Genomic DNA, 19,222 nt, shown 5'->3' on the forward strand with positions numbered 1-19,222 from the left:
TGGTTCTGTCACAAGGTAACAAAATTCACCTACCAGCACCTCTAAAGCTCACTGATTTCCATGGTATGTGCTTTTTATTTGAAAATACAATGGCAGTAACTTCCTGGAGTCTTCACTGGTTGCCCGGAAAAAACTGCTGCTAAGCTAAGCTAACTGGTCACTAGCCCGAGAACTGCTGCCCATTGGTCCGAAGACCTATTATTCCAAAACCTCAATAGTTTGAAAAATGTCCCACTGGATGGAAAGCCCATTAGTCCATCGGCCTGTTATCCCGAAAACAAACACCCACTGCTCCAAAGACCCATTGCTCCAAAAATACACACTCTGGAATTGTTGGAGCTCCGTGACTGCCAGCCCTGTCCATGGTGCTGAATCGATGGGTGATGGACGCACTGCTATTATTTATGGTTAGGCATTCCAATTAGGCTTCCAATTATCATCTTTTGGGTTAGGGTTAGTATGCACTAAATGCACTAAAAAGCAAGCATTTTGGTGGTATCTTCGCGTTTGCATGTCAAAATACACTAAGATATTAGGGGCAGAAAACTCTAGGGGGAATGTGTATTTTCAGAGCAACAGGTCTTCGCAGCATTGGGCTTTTGTTTTCGGGATAACAGTCTGTTGGACTAATGGGCTTTTGGTCCAATGGGAAGTTTTCCAAACTATTGGGGTTTCGGAAATAATGGGCTGTCGGACCAATGGTATGGCACCACTAACTCCGGCTACATATTTATCTTACTTATACTATTTAAGAGTGGTATCAATCTTCATATCTAACTCTTGTCAAGAAACCAAACACATTTATTTTCCAAAGTGTCAAATTATTCATTTAAACAACCTTCTGGGCTGTTAAAGATCACCAGGTATACATTTTCCATAAAAACGGATAATTAGCTTTGTGACTCAAATGTATGAGGCTCATAGGTGAAAGCATTGGGTTTCCCAAAGTCTTGATTAAAAAAACAAAGTTGGTTCCATAGTTTCTTTTTGCTCATTGTGGACCGCTAACTTAAAAATGCTTTATATATAAAATCATGTTAACCATCGGTGTTGGACGACATCAGGTATGTATGATGGTGCCTCCATGCTTTACAGTGAGTGAGGTGCTACCTGATGCATGTGGTGACATGCAGTAGGTCTGCAGCACTGCTTACAGTTGAATATAGATCCAGTACACCACAGGATGCTTGACTCTTTTTTATGCCTTTAACCTTTCTAATGTCTTTTTCCAAGCTGCAAGCTGCTGTCATGTGCCTTCCTCTACCACCTTCCTCTACCAAACTCTTAAAGCACTGCACTGAGTTCCCATATTTCCCCACATTCTGTCTAATCTCTAATTCTCCTTCCCCTTTATGCTCGATGCTGTGACTCAGGTGGCTTCTGATTGGTCAGTTCAGATGGAGGGGGGCGGTGACAGAGGGGAATTCCCGGCTAGACCTCTTTTGACAAATATTACTTTTCCTGTCCACTGTCACTTCATTCAGCTCGGGGTTCTCCAAGAGACAATAACCTCTGATAAGTCTGAGAGTGGGAGTGTGCGTGTGTGAGTGTGCACCATGGACGGTGAGTAGCAACACCTTTGTTTACTGTATAATAACAATGCTGAACTGCAGAATGAGAGATTGAGATAGAATGAAATAAATAGCAGTAATCATGCATGTGATGTTTAAAAACATGTAATAACTCACTAACTTTTTGATTCATGTGAATATGTTAAGCTTAAATGTAGAATAGCAACAGTAATGTTTAACTGCTAAGTGAAATGATACTATGTGGCACTATTTGTATGAGTTAAGTAAACTTCCTCCTTGTTGCAATGATTGACTGATATTGGAGTCAGAGTCAGGATTTACAGCGCAGCTTTAGTAGAAGTGAATGATTTTGCTAAACACTGCAAACCACTTCAAGTGCTACATTATCATTTTTTTTAATTTTATCAATACTATTTAGTTGGATTTTGTGTCTTATTCGTGTTTATAATTGCCTAATTTGTTCCTATATGTCAACATTTTCCTCCTCAGTTCTTATGCCCTCCATGCTAGGGGACGATCCACACCTAAGTAAGTACATTTTGATATCGCTTGTGTGAAAATAAGCTGCTTGTCTCCACAAGTCAAAGCGTATAAGTGCCAAAAACATACAAAAAATCACTCAATGTATTGAAGTGTCTTTTCACTTCCTCATTTTTGTTTTATTGGTAAGCAAGTTCCGTTGCTTTTTATGACCTGTGCTGTGAGTGTCTGCGAGGGCCAATCATCATCTTTATAGTTTGTGGTGATATTTATATTGTGATAAAATTGTCTGTGTGTGTGTGCGCTACATCATATCTCAGTTCTGGGTTTGGAGCATTTTTGCTGCTGTTGTAGAGCAGCTGCAAAAGAGTGAAAAAGAGAAATGAGAGAGGGCAGAACATGGCTGAGCTGCTTTTTGGCAAAGACACATTTCTTGATTATGTCAGAAATGTAACAGGACTTGATCCATACTGGCCTATATAAGATTTGTATGTGTGTGAAGGTCCCACAGTTTGGTCAGAGCGCCTGTCGCTCGGCTGTCATATCCACAAAACGACATATTTGTGTTGTTAAATCATTGAAAGACTATAAACCAAAAACAGTGACACTTCCCGGATCCGTTTTAGTTCCTCTCACACAGGCATCATGTGGGGCAGGTTTTTTTTTCATGCTTAAGGATCAAAGTTTGACTGATAAAACTCATTTCATGCTTTGTTTTGGATGCAGCATAGCTGAGGCTTGACTGAACTAAATTGGTGATTTGCAGTTAAAAAGACATCTAGAGATCCAACCAGGCAGAATTTGGTTAAATAAAATATTTTTAGATGTCTAGGTTACATTTAACTGTAGTTTCAACAGTGTGTTAGCAAACAATTTCAACTAGAAGCTTAACTATACTCTGAAATATAATTGGATTATTGGACCATATAGTGGATGTCAGAAACAGAACTATTAGATGAGTATGTGAGGTTTGCCTTAGCTTCACTTGATCAATCAACTGAGAAATCTTTTGCGATTTTTCTAAGAATTGTGAAGATTACCTTTATATTTTTTAACATTCAAATTTAGTAGAATAACAGGACTAGGATGAGGTCATCAATTAAACAGACATTTACATTGGCACAGTTCAGTACACAGATTAAGGCACCATCTGCCCAAGTTCTGCTTACTATAGAAAACAAAAAGGAGAAATGAAGAAACATGGTTAAAAAAAGAGCAGTTATCAGTCTCTTTCCTTTTCAGCCTCATCTTTCTGTAATCAAATAATATAATAAGTCATGTTTTCCATGGAGCATAGATAGTTGACAGTGGGATTCTGAAGCCAGCATTAGGTTTTTCACTTCAGGCTTAACACATATTTAGGATGTAAATATCCCTTTTAAACAAACCTTTGGGCATATCTGCAAAATACAGAGAAAAAAATTAAACATCAGCTCTAAAATCTGGGCATTAGGAAATTGTGAATTTGCCATTTCCATTTTCATTTTGTAGGCCAAACAATTAATATTAATTTTTCACAGCAGACATCTTGACTTTTCACAGTAGGAAAAGAACAGGTGTTACTAATAACATTTATGATGCTCTTCATTAGTTACACCTGAGTTTTCCTGTTGTTATGTGTCAAAATGCCCTCAAAAGGCCTTTTTTGCCCAGTTTTAACCAAAACATTTAGACGTCTTGTGACCTGCAAATCACTGTTTACATACAGTAAATGTCAGAAACGTGACAATAAGCTAGACTTATTGATCCTGTTCGTCCTGTTGATCCTGAACTTTTGTAATTCCAGCAAAGAACTAACTCAAACAAAAATAATCAAAACCTGTTTAGCAGTCATATGTAATAAAAACTCAGGGGAAGTACTCATGCTTTGAGCTGACTCTACCTGCCTTGAATTTTTGTTGATGAAAGTAGATTTGATAGTTTTGTTAGTGACAGCACCACTCAGGAGCAACAAAAAGCAGTGAATTATGTTTTGTTTTTCCTCCAAGTATGTTCATTGACTGTTCTCATCGTCTGTCCCCTCTAGTGGCCGAGCCAGAGATCCAGATCTTTGAGCAGCCCAAACAGAGAGGAATGCGCTTCAGGTACAAGTGTGAGGGTCGCTCTGCCGGCAGCATCCCCGGCGAGAAGAGCTCTGACAACAACAGGACCTACCCCAGTCTGCAGGTCAGTCAGTTTAACTTCAGCCTCTAAAACTGCAAAGATTTATGTATCCATATGTACAGAGAAACACTTACAGCGTACATTTGGGTATAGAAATGCAGCCTCCTCTGTTTCCAAGTTTCCATGTATGTGTATCTGTATATATATATACTTTTAAAACCTATTAATTAAAACAACCTCCTCTTCTCCATCCTCAGATCCTGAATTACTGCGGCAAGGGGAAGGTGCGTGTTTATTTGGTGACGAAGAACGAGCCTTACCGACCACATCCGCATGACCTGGTGGGGAAGGACTGCAAAGACGGATACTATGAGGCAGAGTTTGGGCCGGACCGCAGAGTGATCGCGTGAGTTCACCTCCCACAGTCACCTCTGTCCAACAACGCTCCTCTCCAATAGCATTCATTGACTTCACTGTCAGACTAATTACCACCACGGTCTCGGTCTTAATCAGCATTTCATCATCGAAATAAATAAACACAAACTCTCTCTGTCGTACATGTAGACGCCACAACATAATCAATTTGCTCTCTATTAACAGTATTTCTCGTTTCACTTGGCGGTTTCGGAAGGCATCGAGTGTAAATTGGTGACCTCTCAGATACAGAAGAAGAAACTCAAAGCAAATCTCTCACATAAACACACACACACTCACACAAGGCATATTTGTCAAACCATGTCTGTAATGAGACTGGCAATATGGGAATTCCCCAAGTGACATCACCCATATTTGCTGTGTGTTAGAGAGAGAGAGTGTACTCGAGCATGTGTGTGTGAGAGTGTGAATGAGTCAGTATCTTTTGGTGTTTATAATTTGCAATTCCCTCATGGACCTAGATGTAGTAAATTGAGATACATTTAGATATTCCGTGTTTTACAAGTAAAACCAGATGGCTGAGATTGATTGCATCATTACTTTATTACTTTCACACACAACTCAGTATGTAGTGTGACCTTGTGTGTTTTGATAGTAACAGCTTGTTGCAATAGTGCTAGTTTCTCATGTCATTGTTCCATTATTATTCCCACAGTTTCCAGAATCTGGGTATCCAGTGTGTGAGGAGGAGGGAGGTGAAGGAAGCAATCTTACAGAGGATTACCAGAGGCATCAACCCCTTCAACGGTAAGTGCTCTGGCTCCAAAGTTCCTTATTTTGTCTGTTTCTGATTTCATCTAATGGGGAGTACACATCACACTGACTGCAGGTGACATGTTCCTCCATTACAGTAAGCAAAGCCACTGTAGTTTGTAGTCAGTCTTGCTTACACCGTCCTGCTGTTGTTAATGCTTACAAGAGCAGCAAATATGTATTAATCCACACATGAAAATAGTCCCCAATAAACTGTTTACTCCTGTTTGAGCAGCAGTTGCTAATAGTTGTTGAGATATTTCAGTCAGGACCAAAGTGGTGGACTGACCAACTTACTGACCTACATTGCTCTCCTTAGAGCCACACGGCTTGCTATCATGGCTAAAAAAATGCAGAATAATTCCAGCCTTAACTTTTGAAAAAAGAAATAACAAAATCTTATTCTTAAAAATGAAGTTAAATTCATAAGCAATAAAGCACAGCGTTGCTCAGGGTTTTTAATGTCACAGTCGCACTTGGTCTGGTGTGAACAGGAGCTTGTGGTTGCTAATGTGAGCTAATGTTAGCAAACTTTTCACACATATTACTTTGTAACTGACACTACAGAGACAGTTCGCTAACCTTATGACTTTCCTTTTACTTATTGATTTAACTTATTATTAAATAATAACTGTAAATAAGAGTACAAGTGCAACAAAAATGTTGTATTGGCAAAGGCACATTTTTTAATTATGTCAGAAATGTAACAGGAATTGTTCCATACTGGCATATGTAACATTTGTATCTGTGAGGGCCCCACAGTTTAGTCAGACAGCAAACTAATTTAAAAAAAACATGGATATACTGACATTTCTTTTTGCATATTTAGGTAAAGTACCTAAAAATCTGAATTCTCCTGTTATTGGTACAGTTGCAGTTGTTTATTGTCAGTGTTACTGTAGCAGGTACTGTGTCTGTTGTTATTGCTGCTGCTGCTTTTCCTGCTGCTATTACTGTTAAACAGGTTCAAAACAATTCAAAAGAACTGTTTTCATACGCTGGTTGACCCAGTTCTCAGGCAGTCGAGAAGATTTTCCTAACATGAAGACAGAAATCCGCTCTCTTGAAGCCGCACTATCTACAGTAATGCCATTTCCTCTATGCGCTTTCTTTTTCATTCTGCGGTCCTCCTGTGCAGACAGACAGCGGTTCTCGTGTACAAACAGGCGTTGAGCTACTTCCCCATTCTTGGTCACAGTTGCTCAATTCAGCACAGTGCAGGATGCCACGTGAGAGCTGGGAATGCAGGATTCATTAAAAGGGGGAGGGTGGACCAAGGGGGGTTCCCCAGCTCTCAGAGATGATGATAAAAGTAGGGTTTGGTACTTTACAGGTCTGTAAAACTATAGAAGGAATGGAAGGCTTATTACCAGGTTTAATTCAAACACATATAGTATATGTTTTGCTTTTCAAACATACAACATGTTTGATGCTGATCTCTAATCTCTGATCTACAGTTATAGATATGAAAAAATATATTTCACACTTCTAAATCTCCACTTGGCAAATTTGCATGTTGGCAGGTCTGAGTGGCAATAAACGGTGACTGAGACTGTTTGAATTAATCTCATTAACCAAAGAGTCTCCTGTGAACCACACATATTTCACATATTTGTAATTCCACTCATGTGTTTTGATTCATCACTTTCTGTAATTGCAAAAGTGTTCATGCCAGATACTTTAAAGGGGCACTGCAGCCATTTTGCATCTTTCTTTCATTAAGTTGGGAGACTCACATGAGACAGATTTTGAAAAAGAACAGTCAAAATGGGAGCAACAGAGGCCAAGATATCCTGACTTTTAGTCCCCAGTATGGGTCAAGCTCTAAAAATGCTGGATCCTACATTACCCATAATGCAATTCAGTTGCATCTTTCGTTGACCTTCCCTGCCTTGTAAATGCCCGTGTCCCAATCCGAGATAACACCAATGGCATCATCAGGGTTATTGTCTGTCCTTTTAAAACTCCCTTTAAAGCCACAACGTCTAGCATAAAGTACTAGTAAAGTACAGAGTCTCAAAGACTGACAAGAAATGTGAAGCTGTTATAAATGGCTCCTGTGTGATATCAACCTCTAAGTCTGGCTGACATTTTTAGTCTCTTGCTCTGACTACTGACCTTTATCATATATAACCACATCTCTATTCTTTAACTGCTCTATATAAAAGAGAGTTAAGGAACTAATTTAAGTCTGTACAAGTTGCAGTTACCGTCTTTGCTGTCATATCAGAGTGTGCAAAGATTTTGCAATGTAGGATCCCTGTGGTCTTTGTGTATATTTTTATTAACTCTCTTCCAAGGCCAGAAACTAGCTAGAAAAATAACACTTAATGTTGTTGCTGTTTTATTTCAGGGACTAAGAGAAAATCTTAGATTTCTTGCACATAAATGAGCACAAAATGATCCCATTGGACATGTCTGTTACACCATTTACCATCATTCCTTAAAGGAGAGGTTTTCTTTACTGTTACAAGTACAGATAGAATTTAATAGATGAAACGAGTGTGCGAATAATGGGTCAGAATTCCTTATCTTAATGCTGTTCCTCTTTAAAAAGGCGTGCTTTCTGCATCTTTATTTAGAAAGGGAGTGCAGGGAGGAGTTGAGCAGATAACCCAAGCTTTGACCTCCAACATGGATGAGATCATAAAAGAAATCTTGTTAATATTTTTTCCAAGTAGAGTCATTCTGGTAATCAAACATCATCATCATCACCCAGCATGAGTGGAAATGGGCCACCGTGTTTAACATACTTCCATCTACCAATAGGAAAGTTGTTGAGAGAGCGGAATTAAAGTTGGATGAAGACAGTTTGTGTGAGAACCTATACTTTCTTTTTTGTGTGCTTAGCTTTTACTCTTGTTGACTTAAACTGAGCGCAGCAGTGGAATAATCTTTAATGTCTAGCATTAAAGACTAACATTACAAACAACCAAAGAGAGTCTCATCATGACGATGCACATAAAATAGTCCTCTAATGCTAAGTGGAAGGTACAGATATAAGAGCTGAGTGATTGCTGGTCAGGTTGCAGGTACATGTTACACTACAAGCGTAGTGTTTTATTGCCACATGTGATGGGCCGCTTTTTCACATAGCTCAAACCTTCCCCTCTCTTCAGCTCACTTCTGCTGTGAAACTCAGCTGCTTCCTGTGTCGGGGGAGATAAGTTCCCCCCCGCTCTCCCTCCCCCCTCCCCTCACCCCAACACACTTGCACATAACCACTTTTACACAAATCCCCTGACCTCCTGAGCTACATCGGTGTACTTGTAGGTTGAATATCTTATATTTAATGAGATTACAGCCATGATGAGATCACTGCCTATTAGTAAAAACCTAAACATGTAGTCTGACCTCGCCTGTACCAGTGATGACACAGAACTGCCTACTGTGTGCGTGGAGTGTGTGACGTGGTAATGTTTTTATTACTATTCCTACCAAATCTTACCATGTGGTGGTAAATGTTTGTTCATTTCAGGAGGGGCAGAAACAGTCAATAGTGATTTCATAACTTTTATATTACTGAGTGAGAGAGAGATGGGCTTAAATAAGGATCAAAAAGCTTCCGGAATGATGTTTAAAAAAAATTCAAAGCTTGTGGCTGTAGATGGCCCTTTGTAAAACTGTGAACAGACTCAAAGACTGCGTGACAAATTCAAGTCTGTGAAGGTGTGGAGAGGATGTGTAGTTTTATCAACTGTGAGGCCACAAGAAGACATTGAGAAAAAAAGAAGTGCTTTCATGAACATCTGAGTAAAGACTTTTAGGCTGAAACTTTCTTACAAAGGGTGATTTACAACTACAGAATTTGTAAGGATTTCTCAACTTCCACAAGCTCCAAATCTTATTGACCCTCGTTTGATCCCATACAAACATATTATTTCTATTCTGATGTTGTGGGTCATCACCTTAAAGGCAGTGCTGGGGGCTAGTTGGTCAGTGCTGTGGAGGAATATTATAATGAAGAACTATTGAGTTTCATTTGGACTACCACTGTTTTGCGAGTACAACCAAAAGTACCATTATTATTGAGTAATAAGTTAGTAATAGTATTACTACAGTAGTAACAAGTAATGTACAATCTTTCTGAGTAAGCAGCCCAAAGCTACTTCAAAAAATGTATGTAAATTATTCTTTAAATTCACATTATCATTTGTAAATTAATTGTGTTACGTCAGTATATAAGATAATGATGGAGAGTTGTATCAGTGGAGGTAGCAAGTTCCATAAAAACCGTTCCATAAAATTAAATGCTTTCAGGCGCAACGAAGATATCACCACTTGTCCTGTTTGTTGCTGGTTGTAGTTTTTCCAGGGGTCCTTTACTCTTTGTATCAGTTGCCATTGCTAGAATACTTCTGTACTATTTGTACCCAAACTCCTCCTCTTCAATTTTTGTACCCTAAAGCAATTCCCTATGTGCGAAAACTGATGGTGTGGAAATCTAAAATGTTAAAATTCTACACTCAGTAGTTTTATAGTACAGTAAAGGTATATATATATATATATGAAGTAATGGTTCTGAAGTCATTCCATCAACCTCAGTAAGACACACAAACTGAAATTTGCGTGTCAACTTGGTTAATTGTGAGTCATGCAGTGGAGAGGCTGTTTGTGGTGAAGCTTGGCACCTGCCTCCCCTTCTTTCTCACTCTCATATTCTGCTCCCACATTCACACTAACCACCCCCCCGCCCACTGCCGACCCCCCAGCCGTCGCTGCCCCCTTTACCACCATAGCCAATGGTCTCGTCCCATGCAGCTGCAGCCAGGCTGCCCGATGACTCTCAGCCCACACACATTTGCTCATCACCACTACCTGCTCTCTTACTCACAACCCACTTTCCTGCACCTGTCCAGCATCTGTCTCACACAATAACATACTCCACAAACACTCACGCACACATGTAGACCAACATAGTATGTTCCATCGGTATTTACTCTGACAGTTCCGCTTTCATACACGAGCAAGTCTTCATTTCTCCCTCCTTCAGTTTCTCCATTGTGTGTCTGTCTTTTCCACCTACAGCAGGCAAACCTGATGACCAAACAGAAATCTGGAATAGAAGATGCAGCAGCAGCATAATTTTATGGTTATAGAGAGACCATTTGCTCCCCCAGAATATAGGGTTAATCCTCACAGTGTCATTGTTGTTGTTCAAGACACCCAAACTCCTCCACTCAATGAGCATTCATGCATATAGATACTGTAAGCCATGTGGTTTCACCCATACTTGCCTCTGGGAAAAATGTTAAAGAAACACATTTAAAATTACACTGTATTAAATTATTTATGTTCTAAGAAAGCAAGCACCTGCTATGTCTTGACATAATAATTTGATTTACTCATGAAATTGTTTGGCAGCTGTCCAGACAGAAATGTCATATTATATACTGTATATCAGATTTCAGATTATGGGCAGTGCTTCATAAAAATGAAGTGCTTATTTTGTGATGACTGATCTTTATTTCGGTCTTAAAGTTAGAACAAATAAAGATAATCACTGTATTCAGAAATGTTAAATGTTAAAACTTATCTGAGCACAACTAGAGGACCCTTTTCTTTGAAACATAAAGGGAACTCCTCATTTGGTAAATGCTGTATACTCCAGTAATGCTATGTCAAAAATTTACATACTCTTTTACATACAGTACTTCTAAACTCTTTAGATTGTCTTCATAGACCTCAGGAAGCCACTTCTCCTGGTCAGCAAAGAGTTTATATTACTCACCATAAAAATGCAACTTGTTATTTTTAAACTTCAGTTTTTGTTCAGCTTGTGAACAAAGCTTGAACCTTCACATAGATACACATTGCTTGTCTTCAGAGATGCACAAGTAGATGTGGGGATAACCTGTTAGCATTTGTTTTGCTTTTTCCCCTGCTTGTTAACTACACAGTAATGGACTGAAGTCTGACTCAAGTCACAATTTTGATGACTTCTGACTAAGCAGAAACACTAATGACCTGTGACTTCACTTGAACTTGAACCTCGAGAGGAAAAATGGCTGGTGCCAGCCGTACATGCAGAGACAGAGCAGGAAAAATGCCTAGCTAGCTGTTTGCACTGCACACGTCAATCTTCACGTTCAGTAAGGATGAGGAGTTTCCCAACATCTCATGTGTAACTGCACTGAAGTTTTTTGTTGTATGCTTAAGTGTTTCTGTGAAGAATATGCACATATTATCACCATGGAGTATGTTTGGAAGAGTAAAAAACACATTTTGATATTGTACTGTTGGTGTTCACATTTTGAAACAGCATTAAATAAGGGAGAAACACATTATGAAGGATTTGAGTAAAAGCAAAGAGATTTAACTTGAGATTCTGTCCTGTCCCACCACTTTCATACACGTCAGGAGCCATCATGGTCAGTCATGTAGGGAGTCTCAACTGTTGTCTCTATGTTGTGCAGACTCTGTCTCACACACAGACACAGACACACATTTTTTTCCACCCTGAGGTGACGTTGCCGAGCGTCACCGTGGCGACAAATTGTAGGCGGGGATGGCCTCGACATGAGAGCGAAAGATAGAAATTGAGAGATGGAGGAAGAGAAAGTAGGCAGATGTGAAAGCCTGGTGTGTGTGTTGGTGTGTGGGCGTCTCTCAGTAATAGCTCTCCCTGCAAGGTGTGTGTTTGTGTGTGTTGCCTCTGGGGGTGGGATGTGTGACGCTTGAACATGTGTGTGTGTGTGTGTGTATGTGAGTGTGTGCAGATGAGAATGTAGGCCGCTTAGGTAGCTTGAATAAGCTTATCTGTGACGTGTTTATGTTGATCCAAACTTGAGGTTTTGGGTACAGCTTACAGATTTGACTGACACGACCATGAGAACATTATAGAGGATCATCTATATCTTTGGTTACATTTGGTTTATTGTATTATTCTAAAATTATCTGTGATCATTAGTTATATTGATTGCATGCTTATATTGTTGTTATAGTGTCCCATAATAAGTGAAGTAGTGGAGCGTGAACACCCCTAAACCCAGTTTACAAATTGCATTAGAGCACAAGAGATAATAAAGGATCAGTTCACCATTTTTGAGATCTCCATCTTTGAAACATCTGCTGTCATTTGTTTATGGTGGTCAAAGTAAAGTGTATTTTCAGAAACAGTATTCTGGTTACTCAAGATAATCCAGAGACCTTGCATTTAACTTTTTTGATAGTGATTATTTTTTCAGTAGAAAGTAGTTCCAGGGAAAATTCTTTCCTGTGGATTATTCACAGTAATGAGAACTTTGTTTTTTGGATAGACAAATTGCTGCTGAGTTTTTAAAGTCATTTTTCAGTGCTTTGAGACCACAAATAAAATTCTATTCACCCCCATTTAAATGGTGTGACTGCAGGAATCTCAGAGACGGACAGTGGTGAAAAGTAACCAACTTTATTCAAGTACTGTTTTTAAGTACAGACTTCAGGTCCTTGTACTGAATTTGAGTATTTGTACTTCTACTACACTAAATCAAGAAATGTGTATGTTTTATTCCACTACATATAGTATTTGACAGCTATAGTTACAGATTTAGCAATTTTACAAAAAAAACATGTAAGTTTCTAAAATATGATGCATTTTTATAGATTTACTATTTATTATAGATAGCTACTTACACATTAAAACTGGGGCCATTATAGGTTCAACATTAAGTACTTTTTAAGTACAAGCACTTTTACTTTTGCTATTTTAAGTAAATTTTGCTGATGATACTATTATTAAGTACTTAATTACAAGTTACTTGCAATTAAGTACAAGTAACTTGTAATTAAGTACAAGTAACTTGTAATTTTACACATTTTTATATGTGTAACTTTGGCAACTTAATATTATTTGGGTAAACTGAACCTTTAACAACAAAACATGTTTGTTTAATATCAAAGCATAAGCTCTGTAATGTAAGTGATCTTTGGCTAATTTGCTTATTTATGTCAGTCAATGTCAACCAATGTCTTATAAAGCACTCTCATCTGGTTGTGATAATGACATTCATCTCTATGTGTGTGTGTTACCTTAGTGCCACGCGAGGAGCTGCTGCAGTCAGAGGAGTACGACTTGAACGTGGTTCGCCTGTGTATCCAGGTCTTCCTGCAGGATGAGACTGGCCACTACAACCAAGCACTCAACCCTATTGTCACCAACCCCATTTACGACAACAGTGAGTGGCTTGACCTCACGTTAGGCAACATCAAGTAATTGCTATATAATTGCCCTTATGGGAATACAGGCTGCCTCAGGTTAGGTGTGTCCACCTTAGGGTACAATTGATGTTGGAGCTGATGATGATATTTCATTAATGAAAGCTGCTAATAGCTAATATTTTGTGATAATGTACATTTGCATGACATTTTAATTGGACCAATTAAATGGTTCCCAGAATTACTGTTAAGACATTTATTATGTTGTTTTGCACAAATTAAAAATTAAAAGAGAAACAGCATTAAGATTATAATGGAACAGTGCAATTTGCCATTGAATCCTATAATATTGCTACTATAATTAATAGTAATAAAACATGCAATAGGGCAAGTGACACACATAACTGTGTTTGCACTTTGCGCATGCCTGTAGCTGCAGCGTCTTTGAACACAAGTGTTTGTTGCAAGACCTGTGTACGTGTGTCCAGTTGATATTCTCTCAACAAGTTTCAAGTGTTGCACTTGGTGAACTAGTTTAGTGTTCCTCACACACCAACGAGAAAGGGGAAGTTAACACTCAAACAACACCGTTACCATGGAGCACTTCCTCTTCTGACAGGAGGCATGTGACATGTGACTCAACCTGGTGAGGCTTCAACTGTAAACTGAATGTGGTCTTCTTCTAAACAGAGACAGATATAAAACCAGCTACACTGAGCCACTTCAGCTGGTTGTCATAACAGTGCATTAACAAAGTAGATAAAGTAAAAGTAGATTCTGACATTTTCTATATGAAAAAAAAACTAGCATCTCAGTTGTATACAATCTGATTTGTCAGATTTGTTTGTCTATTTTGTTGCATGTTTACAACATGTGTTTCTGCATCATCAGGGGCCCCAAACACAGCAGAGCTGAGGATCTGTCGGGTCAACAGGAACAGTGGTTGTGTAAAAGGAGGGGATGAGATCTTCTTACTGTGTGACAAAGTGCAGAAAGGTACATGGATGTGCTGAATACATTTGGAATTAATTGATAAGCATTTCCACGCTTTTATGTTCTTTTTACGGTGTAATCAGGTTTTTTTTTTATCTATCCTGCTTCTATTTTATCTCTTTGCATCTTCATTCAATCCATTTTCCATTCATTTTTCATATCACGAATTTTGCTTTTCATAGTCATAGTGCTTCATCTCTTTGCATGTTCATTCAATATTCCATTCCTGTCATCCCATCATCCCTCTTTCCTCCAGATGACATTGAGGTCAGATTCTTCTCCTCCGATGGCTGGGAGGCCAAAGGCTCCTTCTCCCAAGCTGATGTTCATCGCCAAGTGGCTATCGTCTTCAAGACTCCACCCTTCTATAATACCTCCATAACAGACTCTGTCACCGTGCACATGCAGTTGCGCCGACCGTCCGATCAGGAAGTCAGTGAACCACTGGATTTCAGATATCTGCCTGATGACAAAGGTGAGCAGTGATCATCATCTTCATCTTGTGATAAGTGAACTTGCACTGTCGCCGCCATTCCTCTTTGTCTGATAGTATCCAGGAAAGAAGGCCCACTTTTAAATTCAGGTTGATAGATGAAAAGTTTAGTCATGTCAGTAGACCTGGGTAGATCTTATACCACACATCCTTCATATCTGTGATATTTTTTGTGTTTCCTTTAGACCCTTATGGCTATAATGAGAAAAAGCGGAGAAGAGGAAACTTGATGAAGATGTCAGGTAAGAGTTATGATACTAAATATAGTAGAGCACAATTCATCCTATGTATGAGCATGTCCTCAGTAAGTCAATACACATTTATGTATTTTAACATGGTTTCTTTGCCTTTCTGCACCTTTAGCTGGCCATTTTGTTGGTCTGGCTATGAACAGGCCAAAGGCGGTGCCACACAGTACCATGAGTCACATGCAGAAAGGTAACTGGTTTATACTTGGTTTCCCACAAATAGCAAATGATGTTAAGCCAAATACAACATTTCATCCAGATCAGGATAATACTACCCTGCAATCACACTCAAAGCCATCATATGTTTTCCAGACCTCAGCAACATGTACGTGAGGCAACAGCCTTCAATGCAGCAACAACCTGCCATATTCAACCAACCCTACCAACCAAGCCCTCAGAATGTAATGATGACATCACAGGCTCCTAATGTGCCAGTCAACCATTCATGGGCAAATCCCAACCCAGCACTCTCAATGGATACGGTCACCATCAATCCCGCAAGTGCCATGAGCAATTTGCCACGTCTTAATAGCAGTAGGCAACAGCAGTCAACTCCAGTGTCTGGTTACACCTGTGACAGTAACACCCTCCCTCAGCTCAACCTGAGGGACTTGCAGTGCTTGGACACAGTCCCCCAGGCTCCTGTAATGAGCCAGTCAGAGTCCCAGCATCTCTTCCACATGCAGCACCAAAGAGAGGAACTCACCTCTGACACCCGGGCCCAGAACCATCTAGGGAGCCAGAACCAGGGTCTCCAGACTATGTGGCCCAATTTCAGCACCCCCAATCCAGTTCAGAACACCTTTAATGGGTCTGTACCTGGAGGTGGAGGGGGGTCACAGGGGCTGAGCTCCTTCCCCTTCCTAGAGGGAATGGAGGGGAATGAACTTCTAAAGAACCTGGTGGGAGGTGGGCCTCAGACTGGCTTCCAGCTGAAACAAGAGCCCCAGATCACAGTGGTACAAGAGTCCCATACTTCCCTCATGCATTCCCCAAGAGAAAGCCAAGGAAACACGTACACCAACTTGCTTCCTCGTCCTATGAGCAATGGCACCAACATGGATCCTATGAGGCAAGACGGTAGTGGAAACAACCAGTCTCTTAAAAATCTTCAGAATCCTTTCTCACAGAATGGCATGACCGCCGATGGCCACTATGCAAATTTAGCGGACTGGCTCAAATCAAGTCGGCACAGTGACTACAAGGAATGACATTGTTGGCATCAAGAAATAAACAGAAGCAGTGCCAAGGATTACATCAGTCTTGTTAAGCCTGCAAAGCTAGAAATTTTGCCTCATCCATTCTGGCCCAGTAAGGCTTAGTGGGCATTTGCTTGGGTTGGGTACATTCGTGCCAAAATTACTGGCAGCCTATTGGACCCACAAACAGAAAAAGGTATAGTTTCTAGGTGTTACAACTGATTACTACCTAGTTCCATCTTTAGCAAAGACATCACCAAGAATACTCTCTATATTTGATTGGCTAAAGGTGGCACTTCCATTTCCAATTATTAATCTAGAAAGACACCTTTCTCCAAAAAACTATTGACTAAATTTTGGTTTCTTGGTAAATTTGACACAACAAATAGACCATGCAGTTTCAGAATGTTGCTTCATTTATATATCAAAGACACCTTGTTTAAAGCCCCAGTTCATGATTAGTGTACTGTGCAATTCTTTACCAGTTCCACTCCAACTTTTACTCTCTGAACAGTTGGGGTATTTCAAGAGGTGCAAAGTTTAATCATAATTTTATTCACACTGCTTAATTCACTGATTGGCTCAGCTTCCAGGTCCTGGTGTTAGTTGATTCCCTGTAGATGCTCTTCAGACTAGTCTTGAAAACTGAGCTCACAGGAGTTTGGCTGATTTCTGCAAGGTTAAGATTTTTATGTCAATGAACGATGTGTGAGGTTGTAATGATGAAGATCTCACCAAAGGACACATTGATGGTTTCCAAGACAAAGGTTCTGAAGAAGTGAATGTACTACTTTCTTTCTTTGTTTTTCTCATGTGAAGATGGATTCACGTTAAACATATTGTATAGTAATCAATGTTTTGTTTGGGTGTTTAATCTTGAAAAAGAAAATGGGGTAAATGGATGGCATATTGAAAGTACATTAGAGGAAATTTCTTGTTGTCATGGGTTTATTTTTTATTGCTGTGTAAAGGATTCTTTCGTATTACACATGTCAGCTAAGGTGTGTTACTGTTTTATTGATTTTTTATCAGAGCATTTGCTGTTAAGTGCACTCTGTACATACATGTTAGCCATATTTGAGAGTGAAAGCTATAACCATGCTGAAGCACTCAAGAACTGGCGAGGTACTGAAATTTCCATTGAGGAAGTGGGAGGAAGCACATTGAGTGGTGTCTTTCCTTTGTAATGACTATGTCATACCAGTGATCACATGTGTTATCCAGAGTTCTCAGAGCATTTCTAACAGATGTTTTACAGATACAGATGTCAGTTTTGTATTTTCTTGTTGTTTTATTCATTTAGCCTCACAGAGCGTCTTGCTCGAGGACATTTTGATTGGACACGTGGCTGATGATGGACAAACACTGGCACTTAAGCAGGGCTGGTCTGTCATCTTTAGCCTAGCTCATACTAACGTGATGTATATCACCTGTATACCCTCCAAGAGTCTTCATTGTCTTAAATGAACGTAAATATTTTGATGACTACTTTGTAAGATTGGATATGTTTTGAATTTTCTTACAGGATCAGTTTTTAATAAATGTATTCTGTCTTATTCCAGATTTTTTGTCATTTAATTGTTACCTTTATATGATATCTTTTACACTGTATACATGATCTCCCCATGCAAACATACGTAACATTTATACAAGTGATAAAGCAACAAGCAACAAGATGTCTTGATATAAGATCAAAAATGGTTCAGTGCTCTATTCTCTATATTGGGACACCTCAGAGAGCATTATCATACATATACAATGCCACTGAACAAAGTATTTTTTTCATGAATGATCTGTTCATATATTCAATTAGAATACATGATAATATTGCGCTAAGTTATCATATCAAGATATGGTGGCTCACATTCTTCATGTCTAAATGCATAATAATTAAAAAATGTCAAATCCATTACATCTAAAATACTTGAGAACCTTTACTTTTGGAAAATTATAGGATTTTGTTTTAAATTACTTTTCATAACACATCAACATTGAAATAATGCTACAATAATTCTGATAGGTGGAATTATAATATTTTTGATAGGCACCTGTGACTTTTGTCTGTTTAAGTGACCTATATGACATCATCAATTAATAGAACACAATTTCCTTTACAAGAAGCCATCGAACATCATCACTGAACTTTAATTAGGCCTTGACTAATGTCATTTTGATCTTAAATACTAAAAACAACACCATTTGTGGGATGGGAAGATGAGAGATATCACCATGTACAAGGTTGAAGCTAAATTTCCACATTGTTAACAATACTACCACATTACAGATAAGAGTTTATGTTTGTTGTAGTGTGTAAAATGTACTGTTTAAGACAGTTCTGGCTGTCAGGTGTGATTTTTTGTTTTTCTGTTGGAGATAATAAGGTGTTGATAGCCTGACAGTGAAGCATGTCTTCATGACTCTGACTCAAGCAAGTCTCAACAAAGTGATGAGTAGATTGAGCCACATGACTTTGCACTTTCAGTTTAAGCTGCACCAGGTCTGCCCTCAGATGACTTTCCAGCATGATCTTGGTCATGGTTGAAACATTTTCTTCCCTTTCTTCTCAATCAGACAAAACAACATGAAAAATCCAAAGTAAGCCAGACTGAAACCTGGTTTTTGCGGCCTGTTGTTGTGGTACACCCGTGAAACCTTTTGTTTTCATGTCCATACACAAATGTAAGAAGTGATTGGTGCTTTCAACACTATAAATGTATAAATGATTACATTACTTTTGAGTCTTTTACATTTTTAAGAAACTGCTGCCTTCAAGATTGTGTTTTATGTTTTGTGCTATGTCAGGTTTGACAAGAAATCTGCCAAAAGGAGAAAGCAGAAGAAGAAAGCCAA

The 19,222-nt window shown here is 39.0% G+C and overlaps 1 protein-coding gene across 1 annotated transcript; it reads left to right on the plus strand.

Annotated features, from left to right (window-relative positions):
- The first annotated feature begins 326 nt into the window (after positions 1-326).
- On the plus strand, positions 327-17,928 carry rel (v-rel avian reticuloendotheliosis viral oncogene homolog). The gene is made up of 12 exons (XM_042434212.1): positions 327-1,064; positions 1,485-1,563; positions 2,022-2,060; positions 4,039-4,178; positions 4,373-4,521; positions 5,206-5,297; positions 13,319-13,459; positions 14,331-14,435; positions 14,689-14,907; positions 15,111-15,167; positions 15,289-15,363; positions 15,486-17,928. The coding sequence occupies exons 2-12, from the start codon at positions 1,557-1,559 to the stop codon at positions 16,382-16,384; spliced, it is 1,923 nt and encodes a 640-aa protein (XP_042290146.1). The 5' UTR covers positions 327-1,064; positions 1,485-1,556; the 3' UTR covers positions 16,385-17,928.
- Positions 17,929-19,222: the final 1,294 nt, after the last annotated feature.

The sequence above is a fragment of the Thunnus maccoyii genome, chromosome 14 (genome assembly GCF_910596095.1).
Source record: "Thunnus maccoyii chromosome 14, fThuMac1.1, whole genome shotgun sequence".
Classification (NCBI taxonomy): Eukaryota; Metazoa; Chordata; class Actinopteri; order Scombriformes; family Scombridae; genus Thunnus; species Thunnus maccoyii.

Bases quoted from the DNA above. Each gene is read 5' to 3' on its own strand.
- rel (XM_042434212.1), top strand. The intron at 5,298-13,318 runs GTAAGTGCTCTG...GTGTTACCTTAG, and splicing joins AGGCATCAACCCCTTCAACG to TGCCACGCGAGGAGCTGCTG. The intron at 14,436-14,688 runs GTACATGGATGT...TCTTTCCTCCAG, and splicing joins GTGTGACAAAGTGCAGAAAG to ATGACATTGAGGTCAGATTC.